General features: G+C 39.8%; 1 protein-coding gene across 8 annotated transcripts in view; it reads left to right on the forward strand.

The window, feature by feature from the left end:
• Window positions 8,294-24,496, forward strand: part of DNAH11 (dynein axonemal heavy chain 11) — a 348,284-nt gene continuing 332,081 nt past the window's right edge. For 3 of the 8 annotated variants that reach the window (XM_021063431.1, XM_021063432.1, XM_021063430.1), the window contains exons 1-2: window positions 8,294-11,897; window positions 13,227-13,370. In XM_021063431.1, coding sequence (XP_020919090.1) covers window positions 11,541-11,897; window positions 13,227-13,370 — 501 coding nt within the window. In that variant the 5' untranslated portion in view covers window positions 8,294-11,540. The other 5 variants (XM_021063429.1, XM_021063434.1, XM_021063436.1 and 2 more) reach the window with 4 other exon arrangements.

The following is a 24,496-nucleotide window of genomic DNA, read 5'->3' on the forward strand; positions in this document are numbered from 1 at the left end:
ACTGTATTTACTGCTCAAGCGATAATGTCTAATACACAACCAACTTGTAATTCTGTAGCAGGACTTTTAAAGCATGTATTTCCTTCTAAAAGTTTCTAATTAGTGTAGGCCTTAGGTTGTATTCCTGTTAGTAGTTAATTTAATTTTGGATAGCAGAGTAACCTCAAGTGCAAACAGCAAGAAAGAAAGAAGAGGAAAGGAAAAAGGGAAATTGTGTAAAACTATATTCTTGTCTAAGGTGTAGTTTGGCAAATGCTAGGAAAATTTCTCCTGGAGAAAAATGTTCCATTTAATACGATTACTTGATTTCAGTATTTTAGTAATAAAGTTTTCACATATAAGAAGAAAAAAATCAATATGCTATTTAAAGCATTTTATATATGCATGTGTGTATATATAAAACAGCTCTTTACAATAAGTAATTTTGTTGTATTTGTGTAATTTTTAAAATTTATTGAAGTATAAATTGATTTACAGTGTTAATATCTACTGTACAGCAAAGTGATTTAGTTATATATATACACATATCCATTCCCATATAGGTTATCATAGAATCTTGAGTAGAGGGAGTTCCCATTGTGGCACAGCAGAAACGAATCCGACTAGGAACCATGAGGTTGCGATTTCGATCCCTGACCTCATTCAGTGGGTTAAGGATCCGGCGTTGCTGTGAGCTATGGTACAGGTCGAAGACGTGGCTCGGATCTGGTGTTGCTGTGGCTGTGGTGTAGACCCCTAGCCTGGGAACCTCCATATGCTGCGGGAGCGGCCCTAAAAAAGGCAAAAAACAAAACGAAAAAAAGAATATTGAGTAGAGTTTCCTATGCGAAATGGCAAGCAAGTCTCCTTTGACCATTCATTCCATATGCAAAAATGTGCATACGCCAGTCCCAAATCCTTAATCCACCCCTCCCTCTGCCACCCTTCCCCTTTGGTAATCATAAGTCTGTTTTCAAAGTTTGTGAGTCTATTTTGAAAATAAGTTCATTTGTATCTTTTTTTTTTTTTTAGATTCCACATATAAGTGATATCATGATATTTGTCTTCATCTGACTTCACTTAGTATGATAATCTCTAGGTCCATCCATGTTGCTGCAAATGGCATTATTTCTATTTTATGTCTGAGTAATATTCCATTGTATATATGTACCACATCTTTATTCTTCTATTGATGGACATTTAGGCTATTGCGAATAGTCCTGTAGTGAACATAGGAGTGCATGTATCTTTTTGAATTATTTTTGTCTAGGTATATGCCCAGGGATATGATTGCTGGATGATATGGTAGTTCTAGTTTTGGTTTTTTGAGGAGCCTCCATACCGTTTTCCATAAATGTAGCACCAATTTACACTCCCACCAACAGTATAGGAGGGTTCTGTATATCAATCAGTGTGATATACCACATAAACAAACTGAAGAATACAGTAAGGATATGATTTAGCAAAATGAGTTAGCAAAGTATGTATATTGTATTTGTACTGACATAAAGTATATTCTCTTTAAATAGAAAATATATTTTCACAATAAATCATTCATCACTGTGTTGCCCACAGTTAAGTACAGATACTCAAGCTTTTAAGTACATTGTACATTCATTCCCTAGTGAGGTCAACCAGGAAAACTGGGTGGCAGTCAAGCAGAATCTTCACATGAACTTATGGTATTTGAAATGTTCCATAAAAACAAAGTATTTGGAGTTCCCGTCGTGGCTCAGTGGTTAACGAATCCGACTAGGAGCCATGAGGTTGTGGGTTCAATCCCTGGCCTTGCTCAGTGGGTTAAGGATCCGGCGTTGCCATGAGCTGTGGTGTAGGTTGCAGATGAGGCTCAGATCTCATGTTGCTGTGGCTCTGGCATAGGCTGGTGACTACAGCTCTGATTAGACCCCTAGCCTGGAAACCTCCATATGCTGTGGGTGCGGCCCTAGAAAAGACAAAAAAAAAAAGTATTTTACCACAGTAGAATTTTTTTCAAAGAAAAAATAACTGTGTTTCCAATTCACAATAATCCATTTACATAATTATAGCACTGTTTAAATTTTTTGTTTAATTGAAACACAAACCACAGGGGTTTCTGTTCCCCATGTGTATTTTTATAAAATTAAGTACATTTATATAGATAATATATATGCTACATGTAACACTTTAGATATATATCAATGTAACATTTAGGTTGGATTAGGAAATTCAAATTTCACATAAAGCTACTGAAGGAAAAACTGCAAGAAATACAGGTAGATCTAAATATACATACATGACCTAAAATTCTGTATAAAAGATTTGTACCAATGGTTTCCACAGAACTATATTTTTATCTAGCCCTCCTACTTCTGAATATTAATTTGCTTCAGGACTTACTTATGGGGTGACATACATATTTTGAGTCTCCGTGCATTGGACAAATATTGAGTGTCTATTTTGTATCGGGCACTAATCCAGGTGTCAAAATTTGACCAAGAATAAGACCAAAAGCTCTATACCCTGCCCTCACAGAGTTTATGCAGGTTTGAAAGTGGTATGGGTGAGGAGGCAGGCAAGTTAAAATTGAGGAGTGCTGGGGCTGTGACTGTTATTACGGCATCAGGATTCCTCCCTGGAGTGATTTCAGCTAAACTGGAAGTGAGGAAGCAAGCCTCGCTGCCAATCAGTATCTGAGAGGAGGCTGGGGGAAGAGGGATCCAGCGAAAGGGATGAACCCTAAGCCTGACTGGCCCACAGCTGAAGCACAACAGTCTAGAGGGGCCAAAAACCAGGATAGGAGGAGAGGTAAAAGGATGCAGTGCATCCTTGCCACAGAGGTGTAAAGGCCTGCTTACAGTGCAGAGGGTCAACAGCCTGGTAAGAAGCAAAGGCATGTGATGCAGAGATCACCAACTGGGAGGCAGAAGACTGTGGGCTCGATTCCTGGTTCAGCCACTTACTAAACAACCCTGGGCAAATTAACCTTCCAGCACCCTCTTTTCCTCTTTGGTAAAATGGCAATAATGCCTTGTAGGTCTGTTAAGAGGATCAAATAAGAACTCTCAAGCCCCTGGCAACAAATAGTGTTCATTTAGATACACTATTATTTAAAACTGTTATCTAATTTTATTGTTGTTATTGAATATTATTATTATCTGATAACAAGATAGAAGTTATTATTGATTATAAGTTAACCCAAGGGAGGCAGGGGGAGTGGAATAGTTCCCAGTTGGACCAGTGCTAAAATGTTTTGGGCACCAATACATCAAAAAGTTAATTTTCAATAGCTCATAAAGGAAAAAGAGGGAAATTTTTCAGTGAGAATCCTTGGTTGAACAGTACATTTTTTTCTCCCTCCATCTACCTATGAGCTGGTTTCTATCTCAGAAGTTTGCGATGGTCATTTTATTCCAATGCTAAGCAAAATGAAAGTTTCAAACCTTAGTTATTTAATAATTTTAACATATTAATTACAGCTACTTGCCTACCTAAGTGATAGCAGAGAAGCAAACAAGTGAACAAGAAGCAACTAATTTAGTGAAAAACAGGAATAGCCATTCATGTGTTGCTTAATAACTTTTTTCTTGTGGACATGTATATGGATAATTTTCTATATCTAAAAATCTTTCCCTACGTTTAGAGATACATTTAAATAAAAATGAATCCAAGCTTATAGGGCAAAATTACTCCTGTGTTTTCAGCTCCCTATCAAATTGAAAAGAAAATGTGCATTCTGATGTCCAAACATTTTTCTTATCCTAGACAACTTCCTCTCAGACTTGGTTCAGAAAAGAATAGGATGCTCTACATTTATGAGCTCTAATCTGCTTTCACTCAGCCCTTCAGACTCTTTGTGGAAGTAAGAAATAAGCAAATAAATTGTCCAGTCTGACTTTGTGTCCTGCCAGGTTCAGAGGCACCTTCACTAGCTCCTGCTCTCCATTTCCGGAGCTTCATCCATTTCACTGCCTTAACTTGGCTTCAGATCCTGTTCTTAACTCTGACTTGCTCCTTCCTCTCCCAGGCTCATCTTTACAGATGCTTTTTCCAATCAACTGGTACATTTAGTGAGCACCTATTGTATGCCAGGTTCAGGCACAAGGGTTGTGGTTCCACTTTTCTGTATTAATTCTGCCTCCTCGCATCCCTCCCTTGGCCAGCTTTCAAGCGAGTCTTGATATCCTCTTGCCCCCCTCCTGGATGGGCTGACCAGCACTTACAGACAAGAGTGCAGTAAGCCCTCATTTACACCTGGAGCCAAGGCTCAGATCATGTTGGGTCAGGCTAAGAGGAACGTGTCTTAAGTCAGAGTCAGAGAGTCAAGAAGTCAGACCCTGGGGGCTGAGATCAGGCAAAAGCAAATTACAGGGAAGAGGAGGAAATTAAGCTTGAGCAGTTGTCTCATACACTGATTCGTCTTTGAATCATGCCTTTCTAGATGGTTGCCTTGGCTCAAATTGTGTTATTTATTACCTTGCTATGAAATGTGGTTGAATAAATATTTTATTGATAGTAGTAGTATTTTTTGAGATGTGGAAGCCATAATAAGGTTATATTTTCTGCCGGTAAAATCATCCCTAGCTTGTATAATTTTATGTTGGAATTTAAATACATCGGTAATTCATGGTGCTATATAAAGGGCATCGTGGCTTTCAAGCATTTGGTCACCCTAACAACTTTGGAAAACCACCGTTGAAGAAAATAGTATAAAGGCAAAGAGTAAGCTAGCTTAAAAAAGACTCTAACTCAGTGGAGCAATGTTATAAATGATTACCACTTAACTATTTTTTGTCTCTAAAATTTTTCTTTATGTTAGCTTATTCTTTGTCAAATTCACATATGTACAGGTGAAATTTACACAAGTTTACATATGTGTGTATATGTTTGATGAAGTATCATATATATGTATTTCTAATGCAGTTCCTAAGTCAGAATTAAAGTTATAAGTTCCTGTGGGTTTTTTTTTTTAATTGTAGTTGCTTCCTTTCATTTTCTATAATTAGATTCTAATATAATTAGATGGACAAAGATAATATTGTTAGAAATTAATTCCCATTCTGAGGTTAATATATAACCTTACTTTCTCATTTTTTTAATTTAATTTTTTTATATTGAAGCACAGTTAATTTACAATGTTGCATAGTTTCAGGTGTACAGCAAAGTGGTTGGTTACGTTATACATATTCTTTTTCAGATTCTTTTCCTATGTGGGTTATTAGAGAATATTGAGTACAGTTCCCTGTGCAATATACTAGGTCCTTGTTGATTATCTGTTTTATATACAGTAGTGTATCTATGTTAATCCCAAACTCCTAATTTATCCCCCCCACCTTTCCCCTTTAGTAATTGTAAATTTATTTTCTAAGTCTGTGAGTCCGTTTCTATTTTGAGAATAAGTTCATTTGTATCCTTTTTTTTTAAGATTCCACATACAAGTATATCATATACTTGTCTTTCTCTGTCTGGCTTACTTCATTTAGTATGACGACCTCGAGATTAATTCTCATTTTTGTGGAGTAAATCACAATTTGAACAGGTTTTGAGTTCAATGGAAAGAGCCTCAGCTCTTCATTTATTTGCCTGTTTTGTTTTTCAAAACACTGGGAATGTCAATTTGTATTAAAAGTCTCTGAACCTAGTGATCATTTTGCAATGTATAGGAATAGCATGTCAGTAAGCGGTGTACATGGAAGTAACATAGAGTTGCAGGTCAATCATAATTCAAAAAAAAAAATACAACAAACTAATAAAAGAAGGAAAAAAAACCCAATCCATCTATGTCTACCAATTCCGTAAATAATTGGGAGTACTTTCATTCTTGTGTCAGATTATAAATGTAGACTTTGACATAAATAGGAAAAGACACAAGGGTGAACCTACCTAAAGAAATGTATTAAATTGATCGTTTTACAGATAATAAGGCATATTCTGTATTTTTAGGAAAAGTGTTATTTTATTTATAAAATGTTTTTGAAATATTAATTTTCTTATAAATATTATTCATATCCATGATCTTGACAAATTCTCTGAAGAATCAATGCAATAGAAAAGAGGTGATAATAATCAGTGAATATATTAAAATAAAATATTTGCCTTCAGTTTATACATTTTGTTCTAATGGAAATATTGATCAGATTTACGATTTAAGTATTTATGTCTCTTATTAAATGTCTTTTAACTGTAGAACTGTAGTGTTGTTCAGAATACTCTCAAAATAATTATGATCTCTTAAAAAAAGTAAGTTCTGACTTTTTTTTTTTTTTTTTTTTTTTTGTGAACTGAGCTCTAACTTGGCCTAAACTACATCCAGCTTGTGACCCCAGAGGACATTGTTTTGTTCTCAAGAATTTGCCACACCCAATCAAAATTTAGATGTATTTAGATGTCAAACTAAGAGTTACCCTATTCCAAGTTCAGTTCATTCTCCTTAAAAGAACATAAGGATAATTTTTAGTTCTCATTCTCATAGATGCAGGGGTGATAGTCAAAAATTTTAATATCAGACTCAGCACAGCACACATCAGTCAGAAGGGATGCTAGGCAGAGAATTGGAGGAAGGTCCCAGAGTCCTCTTGTTCCTCCATTCCCACCCCAGACCCCTCACACCTCTTCCCCACCCTACAGCATTACTCTTTTAGTTGCTGGTCCTAGGGAGGTCATAGGATGGTAGTAGGGGCGATTGGGAACCAGAATAGTGATTCACTTTCCCATATGGATTTATCTTGTATTTTAATAACCAGTGTGGCTATACTAGTGTCTTAGCTAAATGTGAATCCTGGACAGGTAGACTTTTACTCCAGACTTTCAATATATGGGTAGAAAAGTCCAATCTCCAAAATATCCTTTTAATTGCTGAGAGAATTTATGAAAAAGCCTAAGTTACATAAACACTTTACTGGGACACAAAAAAGCAAGGGAAAATGAAAGTGGAAAAGTCATTTCACTTAAAATAGTACTGATTGAAAACATCCTGTAAGATTTATGTAAGGATTTCCCGCTGTAGTAAGTTAAGAATCTGACTGCAGTGGCTCAGGTCACTGCGAATAACCAGCTGCTCTATTTTGGGAGTAATTTGTTATGTGGCAATAGATAACTAACATACCAGGAGTCATCAATTTTCAGCCAATATTATCTGTGTCATTAAGAGTATTAATGATGCAGCCTTTTTAAAGGAATGCTCCACTGTTACCTCCAGGATTCATCTATGCCGATAATACTCTGTTTTGCAAGTCTTGTTGCAAATGTATGGGCAAGAATAACAACAGACATGCCTCTCGGCAGAACATAAATGTAAGACAGATCCCAATTGCAGAGATGTTAGAATGTGAAAAAAGGTGATTCACGTGAACCAATGAAACACATTTTAAGGTATGTTTATTTTCTTTCTGCTTCCACTAACTCCTTATCTTTCCCAAGACTTTAATTTTGCCAATTGTAGTTTTGTTGACCATTTCAGGACCAAACTACTGAGATTCACAGAGGGTAACTGTATTTGCATCCTCTGTTCACACAGGGAGTTCAGGGCTTGGATGACCATAGGGGAGGAACTGTTGGTGTGCCCTGAGAGGATGTTTAACTCTAACCTTTCCCAGCCCAAGCAACCTTGCCATGTGTCTGTAAGGCGCTGGAATTGCTGGAAAAACCAGGGGGGGGGCGGGGGGGCTTCTTGGTGCTGGTAGAATTTGGGCATTAAATTAAGGCATGCTAATCCTAGGAGGTTTGGGGATATGAGAGTTCTATGTGATATTCTATATCCTGGAACAATTCACTACTAGCATATTAAGAATATAAATATGGGCTTGGGTGAAAAAGTAAGAATGCAAACAGTACTTACCAGTTTAGGAAGAAAGCTTAGGAGTGTTACAGTGGGTACATTGGCAACATAAATTTAAAAGAAAGATGGAGATTTACCTGATATCAACACATTGCTCACCTCCACACATCTCTGTCCACTAAATAAGACAGCATCTATGAAAGAGCTTTGTAAACTGTTGAGCACTAGACTAATGGAAGGCTTAATTAATGTAAGGCTGCCTCCACACAGGGCAGATCACAGAGTGCTTTAATTCCCACCTGTGTCCAACTCTGTGGCCTTCTCTGAGCTTTCTCCTCATTTCAAAGAAAGATTTAATAAACAAGCATAGAAATAATAATGTGTTTAATACAATTTAGGAAATATTTAGAAATAATTGTGCTTATACCCCTACATCTTTTTCATATTCTTTTGTTGAATTTATTTATTCTCTAAATCTTCTTTCTCCACTGGAATTAGTGCTCAAAAAAAAAAAAAAAAAAAAAAAAAAAAAAAAGTTCTTGCCCATCCTCTTAGTTAATGCAATTAATTCATCTCTTTTTACAAATTTATTTTTCCCTTCTCCCTACAGAGGCTCTTACTCTTTGCCAACATTTCTTGGGTTACAGAAGTCCTTCCCTTGCTGGCATTTTATTTTGACATGCTTATTTCAATTCAGCAACTATTTGAACAGTAATATTGGTGAAGGGCCTATGCTAGATGCTGCAGGGGATAAAATAAATAAGTGGCACAGTCCCTGATAGCACCTGATGTCAAAGGGCTTAGTTACTAATAAGGAAAAATAAGGAAGCTGCCCAAATAATTATAATGCAAGGCAGAGTACACTGTCAGGTACAGGAAGAGATTACACCAAGGACTGGTGAGCATCTCCTTTGTAGAGTCTTGTGGTCCTTGTTGTTTTCTTGTTTGCTTCTGTCAGTCATTTCTAGTACACCTCAGAATTTTCTCTCTAAATGTTACAAAATTATTTTTTCCTGCAATTATATGACTTTTCTACTACACTTCCCCCTTTAGCGCCTAAATTCATGCTTAGACTCTGCAAAGATGCCTTAGGTTTTTTATCAAAACCAGCAGTAGTAAGAAACTAATTTTTTATTATATCTGTTCTGAATGGCCTTGACCTTATGAGTTGACATTTCAACTGTGATCCTTCTGTGCCTCCACTCTTGACCATGGCACTTATCTGATGGCCTCAACAGCAACTTCCTGTTGTGTTTGTTCTTTACTCACTTGTTTATGACTTGCTCTCTTGAAAATCCTGATAGCAAAGTTCCTCAAGTCACATAGTTTTCTCAATTTTACCCTGTTTTTCCTTATTCTCCTTCCAAAGTCTCAAGTTGATCTTAGTCAAGGGTTTCTCCAAGAGTAAAGTTCTTTTAATGTTTAGGGGGATAAAAAGTAATAAAGTCTTCATAATTCTTGGGAAATTGTATGAGTGTAAAGTGTTACTTCCCATGATGTTATATGTATATGGGGTATCTGAAGAAAAAAACACATCCATGCCTTTCTTGGTTGACTACAAAATGGACCATTTTTCCCCCCTCTTTCTTCACTAGCAGAACTCAGATTTTGCTCAGACTCCTCCTAGTGGACATATCCTTAAGAGGAGGCTGGAAATGGATCCTGACCTCATTTCCATTGACAAATGCAAGGTTTAGACACGAACATGAAATGTGATATTAGATGAAGGGCAACATTTTCTGGCGGGCTTCAGAAACTTTACTCAAAAAATGAAAATGCTCTATCTTGCTTCTGGACATTGTCACCTACAAGGAACACCGGAAAGCATACTTAGCATCCATGATAGAAAAATCACTATCTGTCAGAGACCACAGAAAGGAAAGATGAATAAGAGTGTCATCCTAGAGTCACTGTATTTACGAACCCATGGCTTTTCTACAACCTCACATCTTGGGTGAGGTTATAAATGTTCTTATTGTATACCACTGTTACTTGGGCTTTCTGTTAACTGCAGTTAACTGCTGATTTTTGTTCATTACAGATGTCAATTATTTCTGAAATATACAAATTATTATTTTTTAAAAACCCAAAGCAACAAGTCAAGACTATATTGCCCTGTAGGACATTTAGGAATATTGTATTTAAACTAGCAACCTATTTCAACGGTCTTTCTCAACTGCCTATACATTTCTTTCTTTAATTCTCCTGGAACCAACTTTACCATTTTGTCCATTTCCTCATGAATGAATTGAATGAATCTTTGACATGTCTTCATTCTGTATTTTGAGGTACATATATCACTTTTTGAAAATTGTAGTTTAATAGTAGCACTATGATCTAAAATTTTCTGCTGAATTTGAAAGTTGTTTTCACTTCAATTTAATTCAACTCATTAAAAGAATGCCTGTTTTTCTGGTGTAGAGGATGCAAGGGTGGAATATAGGGTTGAAAGAGAAACTAAGAACCACTGTGAGGTGTGATTTCTAGGCTTGCTCAGTAGCCACTGAGAGCCCCAAGGATTGCCCTGGGCCATACAAAGCAGCCTTGACAGATTGAAGTCATTTTAAAGGCTTTTCAGGAGCTTGTGTTCATTAAAGATTCTTAGGATGTAAGTAGAAACACCTATAGGTGGTTATCAGATGCAATTAATATCCTGAAAAGAAAGGTTGTTGAGGCACCAAATCTTGCTGAAAATAACCTATTAATTAATAATCAGTTATTATAATGAATGTTTGAGGGCAACACTTCTTCCTAGTTCCTTTGGGAGACATGGAATTTGAAGTCGTTATTTTGAAATGGACACTTAACAAATGGAAAGGACTAAAAAAAAGTTTAGTTGGAGGACTGCCCCTCAAAATTCTGGCTATTTCAGTCTCAACAAATGCTTTAATAGACCATATTAAAATCTCAATTCAATATCACGGAGACTGTTATTAACCTAGAACGTGACCTTTCATTCTCGGATTGAATAAATATTCTGCATATTTTCAAAGAACGTCCATGCTTACAGGAGCGTCAATGCATTCTTTTACAGCATTATTAACATCCCAGTAATTGGCAGCTGAGTTTCGGAATCAGGATTTCGAATACCTAGATCTTGGATCCCACAAGTAGGAAAGTTAAATGGTAGTGTTGGTGCTTTTCTGGAAACATTCGGACAATTATCCGCAGGTGAATTTGGTAAAAGCCCTCAGCGCGAGTCCTGAATCCCGGTTCCACCATCTCCTTGTTGCTTAGTCACTTCGTGACTTAGTCTCCTGGCTGACCAGTCAAACAAGCTGACCAGTCGAAGCCTGCCTTTCTAGGTATTAAAATAATCACTGTGAAGGACTTAGCACCGAGCTCAGCTCAAAAACACAGCAGTTAATCAACAGTGGGGTGGTATTCGCCTTCCCCGGGAGCCCCACGGAGATGTCAAACGTGCCAGGGAGCCAGAGGGCAGCGTAGAGGGCCACCGCGCGGCTCACGCTGGCCAAGGGCATACCCCTCCCCGCCGGGTTTACTGCTCAAAGCCCAAAGGTCCCTCCCCTCGACGCTCACTCCACCCCCAGCGGGCAGGGGCGGGAAACCATCTCCCGGGAAACGGGACGCGCCGCTCAAGCCAGGCCAGGGCACCCGCCAGCTTGGCTTGCGCTGCGCGCGAACGCTGGCGGCCCAGGCGGCGGCAGGTGGGGGACGAGGAGCCGCTTGCCGGTGGTCACTGGAGGTGGTTGGTGCTTCCAGGGGTGCGCGTGCGGAGAGCGGCCTCGCCCACCCGGGGTCTGCGCGAGCGGTGGCCAGACCCGCGTCCTGTCGGACGTACTCAATGGCAGCCTCGGTGGCAGCCCAGGAGGCGCATGGCTTTCGGAAAGTTCCTACTCTTAGCCTAACTCCGGGCGTCGGCATGGAGGCGGCGGGCCTGGTGGAGCTAGAGGAGGAGGAGGAAGAAGAAGAAGAGGAGGAAGCTGCGGCTCGGAGAGCGCGGAGTTTCGTCCAAGATGCGCGGGTGCGCTTCGTGGGCGGCCGTTTGGAGCAGATGTTGGGGTTCCCGGAGGAAAAATGGAGCCAGCATTTGGAGAGCGAGGACAACCGGCAGATCCTGGGGGAGTTTCTGGAGAGCCCCGGCCCCGCCTGCCTTGTGTTCAGCATTGCTGCCGCGGGGCAGCTCGCGACCTCTCATCAGGTAAGGGGCGACGGGCAAGGGGACCTGACCATGCCGCCCGCGCAGCCTGACAGTCACCCAGGGCGGAACAGGCCGTTCGCGCCTCCTTGGTTTTTCTCGGGGTATGCATTTGGGTGCTTTAAAAAACTTTTATCAAGTACCTGCCCTGCCCGGAAGTCCGCATAATCCCCCACGTGCGCCCCCTCTGCTGTTAAGTGTCTGTTGGTTAGTTTTCTAGAAGGTGAGCCTTTGAGCTTGCTTCATCCGGATAAATCAGGAAAAGCAGCGCGTCCTGTTAGGCGCAAGGTGGGTTCTCTGTGCCAGATAACTGCTTTAAATCGCTCTTGGGTCACTCCGGAACCAAATGTGGTGTTTGGCAGAGCCCAAATAACTTGTCACGGCTCAGGCTGCCTGTCAACCACACTTCATCCCGGGGAATAATACTTAGTCCCTAAAAAAAAAAAAAAAAAAAAAGCCTGTCAATTTAAGCTTACACGGTGCTTACCAGCCTTCTGGAGGAACGGTACTTTTTTTTCTTTTTTTCTTTTTTTTTTTTTCCCCCCAATTGAGATCTCTGGTCCTCTTGAAATTAACAGCATTTGTATTTGTAAAGTTTGTGACGGGTTTAAAGCAAGATTTACAATCTCGAGATGCCTCTCTGTAATGTTGGAAGAGATATTATCATTAGATTTGGTCATTATAATGGTGGGGAAGTAGAATCCCAGAGAAGAGAATAACAGGCGTTTTCCTTAGGGTTTGTGAGTTCTGAACTTTTTGTTTTGCTGCTCTCCTAATTTAATTGTTAAAAGTTTTGTCAGAATGGATGAGGAGATAGAAAACTTTAGTATTGCTTAAGGAGTCGTGATATTTGAAGAAATGACTTGGTAGTTGTGGAAATGTTAGAATATCTTCGTTTAAACACTCCTTTGCTTTGTGACTAGAAATAAAATTTAACCTCTTGGTCTTTATTTCAGTTTGGCTTATTTCTAAACAAGAAAAGGTTATATGAAAGAATAACTTTTGCTAAGATGAAAGCCCTCTAATTTCTCCTTAAATTTGTTTTTAACTATGAGGCTTTATGGAATATAATGCTCTGGTGTAATTGATACGCTTTTGAAAGGTGATGTTCCACACCAATCATGCTCTGAAATTAGGATTTTAATACAACAAAGAAAACTGTATACACTTTGCAGAAGAGCAGTGGAACAATGTTATTTATAAAAGCAGGCAAGATGCCAGGTTTTGTTTCTTCTGCTAGCAATCAGGTTGCAAGTTAGATACAGCAAATCCTGCTTGTTAACATAGAAGCTACATTGTGGACTTAAAATAGTTATGTTGCTTTTGTTTCAGATTCCAAGAGATGCAAAACATAAACTAGTTTATATTGCCAAGAAGATTACCGAAAACACTGGAGTAAATGATTTCTCTCAAACAGTTGTATTTGGAGAGTTACCTGCCTCATCTGTTGGATATGTAACTGCTTTTCTAGATGAGGTACTGGTCTATCCTTAATATTTGAATCTCTCATTTATCTTTATGACACTTGGAATTATTCAGGACAGGTTTGGGTATTAAAAAGAATGTTGCAGCCAGTCATCTCATTAGCCAGGTGAATGGAAAATGATAGCATTTAGGCTGTTTGTGAAATGAGCTGATACTGATGCTGATATTCAACAGGTGGTAATATGCAGGATCATCTTTTTCCTCTTTCTAAATAATGAAGTTAAAAAGCAGCTTAACTTGAATAGACGTTTATACTTAGCTATAGGTACTCAACTTCATGTTTAGAGAAGAGACACATTTATGTTTTGCAAAAGGACATTACCAGTTTCTCAGATTCCTGTAATTTCTAAGTGCACTCCTGTCGGATAACAGGGAAAGGTAATAGAAACAAAGTATGAGAAAAGGTTGCCTTAAAATTCCTCTTAAATCAGAGAAGTGCTCCCTAAAACCATGTTACTGGCACTCTTAGGTGCATTAGAACCACCTAAAGATTTTGTTGAAGGCAAACCAATGCAGTAGGTCTGGTGTGGGGTCCATAGTTTGCATTTCTAACCTGGTGCTGAGGCTGGCTGTTCACAAACCAGCTTTGAGGAGCAGTGTACCAAATGCCTCAATTTGGAAGAACCAGAGCAGTAGTTCTCAAACTTGGCTGAACAGTAGCCTCACCTGGGGGGCTAACATAGCTCTGCCCAGATCACACCTCATACCAATTAAATCAGAGTGTCTTGGGGTGGGAACCAGGTGCCAGGAGTTGTTAAAGATCCCCAGGTGATTCTGATGTGCCCCAAACTTTGGGAAACACTGAGTTAGCATCAGTAAAGCCATCTCAGTGGTCAAAGCCATCTTGCTAAGGCCAATATCTAACATAGGAATAATGGCCAAATTTATTACTAATGACTTCTGCCTCCATCTTTCGGATCTCTTCTACTTCCTGCTGGCTCCTTGAAAAGAGGTATTTTCTTGCTGTCTGTGGCCTATCTAAAGCTGCTCTCCCTTAACTTCAGCCCTATTTTGGTTTCCCTCCCCTTTAGTTGAATTTATGTGGTTTTAGTTGATTTCGGGGAGATTCTAGGAGGAGAATTTTCTCTCTCCAGCACTTGAGACAGTTTTTGGTATGTAGCAGGTGATCAAGAAATTTTTATTGAACTAATTGAATCTGAAGAAAATATTTCACAGAGAGTGAATGATCTTTGATCGTGCAAATCCAGACTGCCATCAGCTGGGCTTGGAAGGGCAAGGCCACCTTCTTCCTTAAAATTCTTACTCTATCTTCTGGGTCTTGTGACAGAAGAATCAAAATTCAAATTCCTCTGAACTTTCTCTGAATTTACCTCAATACTAGGGTTTGCAGAGCCCTCTGAAAAGTTTACATCGAAGAGAGTAAGCTGGAGTTCCTGTTGTGGCACAGCAGAAACAAACCTAATTAGAATCCATGAGGACGTGGGTTCAATCCCTGGCGTCACTCAGTGAGTCAGGGATCCAGCCTTGCTGTGAGCTGTGGTGTAGGTCGCAGACATGGCTTGGATCTTTCGTTGCTGTGGCTGTGATGTAGGCTGGCAGCTACAGCTCTGATTCGACCCTTAGCCTGAAAGTGTCCACATGCTGTGGGTATGGCCCTAAAAATCAACAAACAAACAAACAACACAGGTGGGATAAGGGGTCAATCAGTGCATCTGTGGAAGGCATAAGACATTCAGAGCCTCAGGAGGGTTAACTGGTTTGGAAGATTCTCCTTTACTTAAGTTTGATATGGGAGTTGAGAGGGGAAAAGTGAGGCTATCACACTTAAGATTCACTTGGGTTTATTTGTGGACAAGTTTTAAATTCGGAGTGAAAAGACCCTAAGGCATGGCTATAGATTTTTCAGATGAAAAATATTCAAGGATTCTCTTGCTTTACTATCCACTCTTGCTGATATAACTGGCTGATTAACTCTGGTTCAGGGTCATGTTTGAGGGACCCCTTCCCCCTTCTCTTTTCAGCCAAGATCTCTCTCCCAAATTCCAAAGAAATCCACAGGCCTTCCTGCCACTCTCAATTGCTGTGCAACAGACAGAATGTCTGGAATTGAACTGATCTTCCCCTACCCAGTGCTGCTTAGAGTTATTCCCAGAACGATGGAGGTGAATTCCATCCTTCCCATGGCTCAAGCCAGAACACCTCCGCATCAGCCCTGACTCTTTGTCTCACACTTTACATCCATTCTGTCAGGAAATCATGCAAGTTTCCCCTGCAGACATAGCCAGAGTCAGTTCCCCTCTCCTCTCCATTGTGCTACCACCCAGGCCCGGTTCACCGTTCTCTCTCACCCATGTTATGCATCAGCCTCTTAGTTGATTTCTCGGCTTCTATATGGCTCCTGTCTAGAACCTATTCTGAACACAGGAGCAAGAAGGATCCTTGGTGAAACATGAGAAAGAACATGTCACTTTCTGCTCAGACACATCCCTGTTTCCCTTTTTACTCAGTAAGGGCCCAAGAGCTTAGAACAGTCTAGAATTTTTGTAATTCTAACAAATCTAGACTTGTTAGAATTGTAGACGCTCAGGCCCTGCCCCCAGGGCCGCTGACTCAGGACCAAGAAGCACAGGTGATTTTTAGGCTGTTGAAGGATGAAAAGTACTGGTCCAGAAGGTCGGTGATCTGACCTCCCCAAACTCATCTCACTAACTTGTGGCTTCCTGCTTGTTCCTTAATTATCTCAGGTACACTCTTACCCAGGACCTTCGCTCTCGCTATTTCTTCACCTTCCCCAGAATCTGTTCAGCCAGCCCCTTTATGTCCTTCATGTCTTTTGCTCAAATACCTCTCTTCAGTGAAGCCGCCCTTCAGGAGAGAAGGGATCTCTCAAGGGTGGGGACTTAGGGTGAGGCAAGAGGCACCCGCTTGAAGAGCAGCAGTTGCAGGGAGCTAAGAGAAACCAAAACAACTTAATAATCAGGTAATATTTTAATGCATTATTTTGAAAAATCACTTTAAAAACAGGATTACCAACAGCGCCATGCCAAGTTATATTGGAGCCTGAGGCAAAAAGTCAGTAATAGTCATCTCCTTATTGAAAAATGTTGCTACTTTGTTCATCATGAAATTTGGGAGGTTAATTTTTATTTTAAAGATATTTCAAAATATTATTCACCATCTTGATTATTGAGGGCTTTTGGGTTTGTTTGTTTGTGGCCTCTTCTATTTTGTTCCCAAAGTGAGAGCCTTACTTGCCTTAGCCTAGTCCTGGCTCTTGATCTTTATTTTGCTCACTGATGAGTCCCAAACCCCCAAGACACTGACTGATGCATGGTAGGAGCTCAGTAAGTACTTGTTAAATAGATGAAGGTTAAATAAGGGCTACTTGACATCCTGTTTTCATAAGAGACAAAATGCTGAAGATTGAAGATATTTCTTTAGAGAAAAAGCATTTGGTGTCCAATCTCTGCTAGCTCCATTTGCATTTTTTGACATTATGTGAAGAGGACACTTGGGAAATTGTATGCTAACAAGCCCACAGTTGTATTTGTTCATTTTATCAGTATTTTCTGGATACCTACTTGGTGCCAGTGACTGGATATACCTGGCAATTAGTGTTGACCTTCTGCCCTCAGAAAGCATGCTGCATGCCATCTAAGTAGGGAGGTAGACAGCTAAGCCAACAGTAATGGGATGTGATGGGCTTAGTGGTTTTAGCAGAGGGCATTTCCCTGTGGCATCTACAGGGAAGGTAGGCAGTCTCAAATTGGATGACCATGGGTCTTGGTTTGCTTGGGGCAATTCCAGTTTCCACCTGTTACAGATCAGTTAACATCTGCTAATTTTTATTGCTCTTTTTTGTCCTCAAAAACATGCACGGTTGTGTGGTAAAGTATTTGGGCCCCATAACATTGGGGGACAAGGAGTGATAATTAACTGTAGGAGATGGAGAAAGAACCACTGCAAAGGCACAGAGATGAAGAAATGCAGATTGTATTTTTCAAAATAATTACATTTAATGTACTTCAATTGGAGAAAAAGAGCAGGAAGGTGGTGAGAAATTAGGCTGGAGAGGCTGGTTGGAAAATAAATACTCATGTAACTTAGGCACTCAGATGTTGCCACCAAAACTAATTGTCAAAGCCAAATCCATGTATTTCTTGGGAGATGGTGGTGGTGATGTGTGCGCTGTGAAGGCTTTTATCATGACAGGTTTCATTGCCAAGGTTGGAAGTCAAATGGTCATTTATGACTTAAATTCCAAGTGAATCAATTTCTGTCTTTCTGGGTACTTTGCACATTAAGAAAAAACATTGCATGCAGGGCTTGGGGAATTGATGACTTAATCAAGGAGAGAAGGAGGGACTGTATTACTGAGATAGTGATTGGATTGAAAAGTATTGGAGAACGGGAGTTTTCTAGTGTTCTGGTTCTTAACTGGCATGGAGTAAAGAAGGGAATGGACCCCATTGTAGCTCAGCAGGTTAAGAACCCAACTAGTATCCATAAGGATATGAGTTTGTTCCCCAGCTCCACTTGGTGGGTTAAGGATCCAGTGTGGTTGTGAGCTGCGGTGTAGGTCACAGACATGGCTTGGATCTAGTGTTGCTGTGGTTGTGGTGCAGGCCAGCAGCTGCAGCTTTGATTTGACTCCTAGCCTGAGAATTTTCATATGTTGTGGGTGAGGCCCTAAAAAAGAGGAAAAAAGGGGGGGAGGGGGAGCATCAAGTTTTTGAATGGAAGATATGGAAAGTCATTTGTAACTTCATATTTATTTTTTTCTCAATTTGTTCAAGGTTGTATAGTCTTTGACTCAGCTATATACTGATCGACAGTTATTTATGCTGATAAGCTAGGACCTCTCAAACTTCTCTTACCAGCCTCGATCTCTCTCCTAAAGACCAGGCTTTGACTTCCACCACCCTTCTGCCCATGACACTTGCTGTGTAATGGACATCTCAGATCTAACATATCCAAAGTCTACTGCTCACTGTTGTTATGTCCCCAAACATTATTACTAGCAATTATGTTATATAATTATACTTAGCAAAAGTATTACAAATGTCATGTAGTTCTTTCTTTATTATGTTGACCCAAATCTCGAAAGAAACAATAATTGTAGATGCTCATCAAGCCAGAATGAAAGTATGATTTGGTTCTTGCAGCCAGTGTCTGAGCTCCATTCTTGGACATTCCCGTTTAAGAGGTCTAGCAAAGGCCTGGCCTCCTGTATTTTGAAAGTGTTTGCCCAGTAACAGTCTCTACTGATTTAAGAACCATTGTGGAAAGAAACACTTGCATTTTATTTAAAAAATAAGGTAAGTATAAAGAATCATAGCAAAGGGACCATAGCTCGTATCTGTAGTTGTCTGTCTCCCAGGAAACAGGTTCAAATTATTTTGGTTCAGAGAAAGTTTGGGGATTTTTCCTAAAAATCATAAAAAAAACTATACAAAAAAATTTCCTATTGAAGCCAAAACTCCAGGTTCATTAAATTACTTCGCATAGCACTTGTTTTTTTTTTTTTTGTTGTTGTTGTTTTCCTTTTTTGGCAGTACTCATGCTATGTAGAAGTTCCTGGGCCAGGGATTGAATCCAAGCTTCAGCTGTGACCTGCACCACAGATTTGGCAATGCTGGATCCTTACTCCACTGTGTGGGCCAAGGATCAAACCCATGCCTCCATAGTGACCCAAGCCACTGCAGTCAGATTCTTAACCTCCTTTGCTGCAGTGGGAACTCCTGTATAGTGTTTGTTGATGCCAAGGTTTATTGTCATTAAAAACAACAGCCCAGGTCTGCTTGTTCTAAATGATGATCATAGAGACACTCTAGCTGTTTGCCTAATTGCTTTTCAAAGCATGTGGTTCAGAATTTCATCACAGTTTTATCTACAGCTTGTGACACAAATATTTAATTTTAAGAGAAGTTGGCCTTGTCACAGAATAATAAATAGAGCCAAAGTTTGAAACAGTACCCAGTAAATTAGAAATGTTGAAGAACCAGAATTATTCTTGCCCCTGACTTTTAGAAAAAAGCTGTTGCTACTGTGAATTTAATCTAGAAAGCAGTTTTGCAGTGTGCTAGTCCATGTTCAGCCCAAAAAGCCTGACCTCTTCAAGCTGGTTTCCACAGTCTTCATGAACCTCCCCTGCCTTTCTTGAAGCCCCTCCTCTTAGGAGTGCTGCCTCTAAGGCAGGCAGGACTGAAACTTCCCCAGAAGCACTGTATTCCTGGAGCCCCCAGTGATGTTGCATCAGTGTTCAGGCTTCTGCCTGCCCTACTCATTCATCTTAAAGTTTTTTTTTTGTTTTGTTTTGTTTTTGTTTTTGTTTTTGTCTTTTTGCCATTTCTTGGGCTGCTCCCGCAGCACATGGAGGTTCCCAGGCTAGGGGTCCAATCGGAGCTGTAGCCACCGGCCTACGCCAGAGCCACAGCAACGCGGCATCCGAGCCGCGTCTGCAACCCACACCACAGCTCACGGCAACGCCAGATCGTCAACCCACTGAGCGAGGGCAGGGACCGAACCCGCAACCTCATGGTTCTTAGATTCGTTAACCACTGCGCCACGACAGGAACTCCCATCTTAAAGATTTTTTCTAAGATTTTTATTACAGTATAGTTGATGTACAATGTTCCTTCAGTTTCTGCTCTACAGCAAAGTGACCCAGCCACACATATACACCTTTTAGTTTTTTCATTTTCCATCAGGTTCTTATTGGATATCGTTGGTGGTGCTATACAGCCGGACCCCATCAACTGTCTGTTCTAAATATAATAGTCTGCATCCACCACCCCCATACTCCTCCTCTCTCCCCCCTCTCCTGGCAAACACAAGTCTTCCCTCCATGTCCATGATCTGTTTTGTAGATAGGTCATTTGTGCCATATTTTAGATACCAAATATAAATGATAGCATATGGTGTTTGTCTTTCTCTTTCTGATTGACTTCACTTAGTATGAGAGCCTCTAGTTCCATCTGTGTTGCTGCAAATGGTGTTCTTGTCCTTCTTTATGGCTGAATAGTATTCCAATGTATATATGTACCATATCTTCTGACTCCATTCATTTGTCAGTGAACATTTTTAATGTATATTTGCATGCAGTTTGCTAATATTTTGTTGAGGGTTTTTGCTTCTGTGTTCATCAGTGATACTGGCCTGTAATTTTCTTTTTTTTTTGTGGTATCGTCTGGTTTTGGTATCAGAGTGATGGTGGCTTCAGAGAATGACCTTGGGAGTGTTTCTTCATCTGCAGTTTTTTGGAAGAGTTTCAAAAGAAGAGGTCTTAATTCTTCTCTGAATGTTTGATAGAGTTTAGCTGAGAAGCCATCAGGTCCTGGACTTTGGTTTTTAGCAAGTTTTTAAATCACCTTCTCAATTTTAGCACTTGTGATTGGTCTATTCATATTTTCTATTTCTTCCTGGGTCAGTCTTGGTAGGTTGTACCTTTGTAAGAATCTGTCAGTTTCTTCTAGGTTGTCCATTTTATTGGCGAACAATTGCTCATAGTCGTCTCTCGTGATCTCACTCTCAACTGTGGTGTCAGTTGTAACATCTCCTTTTTCATTTCTAATTTTATGATTTAAACCTTCTCCCCTTTTTTCTTGAGAAGTCTGGCTAACGGTTTATCAATTTTGTTAATCTTTTCAAAGAACCTACTTTTGGTTTCAGTGGTCTTATCTATTGTTTTCTTTGTCTCTATGTTATTAATTTTTGCTCTAATATTTATGATTTCTTCTATTTTTGGGCTTTGTCAGTTCTTCTTTCTGTAGATGTTTCAGGTGTCAGGTCAGGTTGTTTATTTGAGTTTTTTCTTATTTTCCTGAGATAAGATTGTATTGCTATAAACTTCCCTCTCAGAACTGCTTTTGCTATGTCCTATGTTTTGGATTGTTGTATCTTCATTGTCATTTTTCTCTAAGTATCTTCTAATTTCTTTGGTTTCTTCAATGATCCATTGGTTGTTTAGTAGCATATTGTTTAGTTTCTAGGAGTTTGTGGGGTTTTTTTGCTGGGTTTTTTTTTTTTTTTTCCTTGTAGTTGATTTCTCGTCTCATAGCATTGTGGTCAGAGAAAATGCATGAAGTAATTTCGATTTTTGTAAAATTTACCAAGGCTTGATATGTGGCCCAAGATAGGATCTATCCTGGAGAATGTTACATGTGAACTTGAGAAGAAAGTATATCCTGCTGCTGGGGTGAAAAGTTCTGTAATTATCAGTTAAGTCTGTTTGGTCTTGGGTATTATTTAGGACCTGCATTTCCTTACTGGTTTTCTGTCTGGATGATCTGTCCATTGCTATAAGTGGGGTGTTAAAAGTCCGCCACTATTAGTGTGTTACTGTCAATTTCTCCCTATGATTGTTAGTAGTTGCCTGATATATTGTGGTGCTCCTATGTTGGGTGTGTATATATTTATAATTACTAGTTCTTCTTGGATTGATGCTTTAATCATTATATAGTGTCCTTCTTTGTCTCTTGTGACCTTCCTTATTTTAAAATCTATTTTGTCTGATACGGCCTTTCTGTAATTTCCATTTGCATGTAGTATTTTCTTCCATCCCCTCATTTTAAGTCTGTATGTGTCCTTAGATCTGAAGTGGGTCTCTTACAAGCAGCATATATATGTGTCTCGTTTTTGTATCCATTCAGCCAGTCTGCATCTTTTAGCTGGAGTGTTTAATCCATTTACATTCAGTATAATATGGATAAGTATGTAGTTAATGTCATTTTCTTAATTTTTTTGGATTGCTGTTTTCTTTTTTCTTCCTTTCCTTTTTGTTGTTTTCTCTTGTGATTTTCTGACCATCTTTAGTGTTACGTTTGACTTGCTTTTTCCTTTTTATGTGTGTGACCATTATACTTATTTGATTATACTTATTATTATACTTATTTGTGGTTCCCATTATGTATATTTTTAAATTTTTATTGAATTTTGCTTTTTAGGGCTGCACCCACAGCATATGGAAGTTCCCAAGCTAGGGGTTGAATTGGAACTGTAGCTGCTGGCCTATGCTACAATCACAGCAATACGGGATCTGAGCTGTGTCTGTGACCCACACCATAGCTCATGGCAACGCCAGATCCCAGACCCAGTGAGAGAGGCCAGGGATGGAACCTGCATCCACATGGATACTAGTGAGATTCATTTCCACTGCACCACATTGGAACTCCCCCATTATATTTTCATATAACCATCTACATGTGTGCAGAATTGTTTCTGGTTTCTAGTTTTATAGTTTCAAGAGCATTTTCAATGTTCTGCATTTGTTTCCTCTTTTCATACTTGCTAATTTTGATATCATATTTGTCAATGGGTGATTTCCTACTTTTATATTATCTGCCTTTTCCAGTGAGCCTTTTCATTTGTAATATTCTTATTTCTACTTGTGTCTTTTCCTTTTCTGCTTAGAGAAGTTCCTTTAGTAGTTGATGTAGACCTGGTTTGGAGGTGGTGAATTCCCTTAGCTTTTGCTTGTCTGTAAAGTTTTTGCTCTTTCCATCAAATCTCAATGAGAGCTTTGCTGGGTAGAGTATTCTTGGTTCTAGGTTCCTCTCTTCATCACCTCAAATCTATTTGTCACTCCCTTCTGGCTTGTACAGTTTATGCCGAAAAATCAGGTGTTATCCTTATGGGGGTTCCTTTATATGTGATTTGTTGCTTTTCCCTTGTGGCTTTTCATATATCTATGAAAACTTTTGTCAGTTTGATTAGTATATTTCTTGCTGTTTTTCTTCTTGGCTTTATTTTGTATGAAATTCTCTGTGCTTCCTCAACTTGGGTGAGTGTTTCCTTTCCCATATCATGGAAATTTTCAGCTATAATCTTTTTGAATATTTTCTCTTGCCCTTTCTCTCTCTTTTCTTTCTGCAACTCCTATGATGTGAATGTTGGTATGTTTACTGTTGTCCCAGAGGTCTCTTAGACTGTCCTCAATTCTTTTCATTCTTTTTTCTTTATTCTTTTCTGTGGCAGTGATTTCCACCACTCTGTCCTTTACCTCACTTAGTCGTTCTTGTGCCTCCATTAACCTGCTACTGGTTCCTTCCAGAGTATTGTTCATTTCTGATATTGTGCTATTCATCTTGCTCTTTAAATCCTCTAGTTCTTTTTTTTTTTTTTTTTTTGGTCTTTTTAGGGCACACTCATGGCACATGGAGGTTCCCATGGCTTGAATCGGAGCTGTAGCTGCTGGCCTACACCACAGCCACAACAACACCATATCTGGGCCATGTCTGCAACCTACACCACAGATCATGGCAACAGCAGATCCTTAACCCACTGAGGGAGGCCAGGTATTGAACCTGTGTCCTCATGGATGCTAGTCAGATTTGTTTCTGCTGAGCCACGACAGGAACTCCTAAATCCTCTAGCTCTTTGTTAAACCTGTCTCTTTTAAGTTCTCGATCTGTGTCTCCGTTTGTTTTCCAAGATCTTGGATCATCTTTACCATCATCACTCTAAATTCTTTTTTGGTAGATTGCCTGTCTTCTCATCTAGTGATTTTTGTGTGTTTTTGTCTTGTTCCCTTGTCTGAAGGCTGCTTCTTTGTCATTTCATAATATCTACCTTTCTGTTTCTTGTCCCCTTGATGGTTGATAAGTAGATGCCAAAGCAGGTACCCAGTTGTGGAGTTCTCAGGGGTGGTAGTGGTTCGCATGTATCCAGAGATGTGTTGGGAGCAGCAGTGTCCCACTTCTCCTGGAGCTGGGTGGCCATTAGAGATAGGGTCTGTGAGGCAGGTGGCAGTGATTCACAGTGCACAGGATTGCTTTTGTAGCATGTAGGGGTAGCAGTGTCTCCTGCAAACCCTCCTTAGGACTATTTCCTGTAGCTTGCAATGTCAGCAGTTGCTCCTGCAGCCCTTCCCTTTGCCAGGAAGGGTCTAGGGACTCACTGCTCTCTGTAGCTCTAGGGACAGGTGTCACAATTCTGCCATCACTCCCCTTGCTTGGCCACCCTAGGGGGTCTCTCTCTAAAGCCCCAAGGGCAGGGGCCTTCTCCCTAACTCTTGCTAAAAGGCTCTTTCTCTAGCTGCAGGATGTATATTTCTGGTGGTCCCTTCTCCCACCTGGCTGCTGATAGGAGTGCTGTCTGTAGCCTTTGTGGATTGGAATGTGAGTTAATGGGCCTTCCTTGGCTCCTTTGGTGTGAAA

The sequence above is a fragment of the Sus scrofa genome, chromosome 9 (genome assembly GCF_000003025.6).
Source record: "Sus scrofa isolate TJ Tabasco breed Duroc chromosome 9, Sscrofa11.1, whole genome shotgun sequence".
Lineage (NCBI taxonomy): Eukaryota > Metazoa > Chordata > Mammalia > Artiodactyla > Suidae > Sus > Sus scrofa.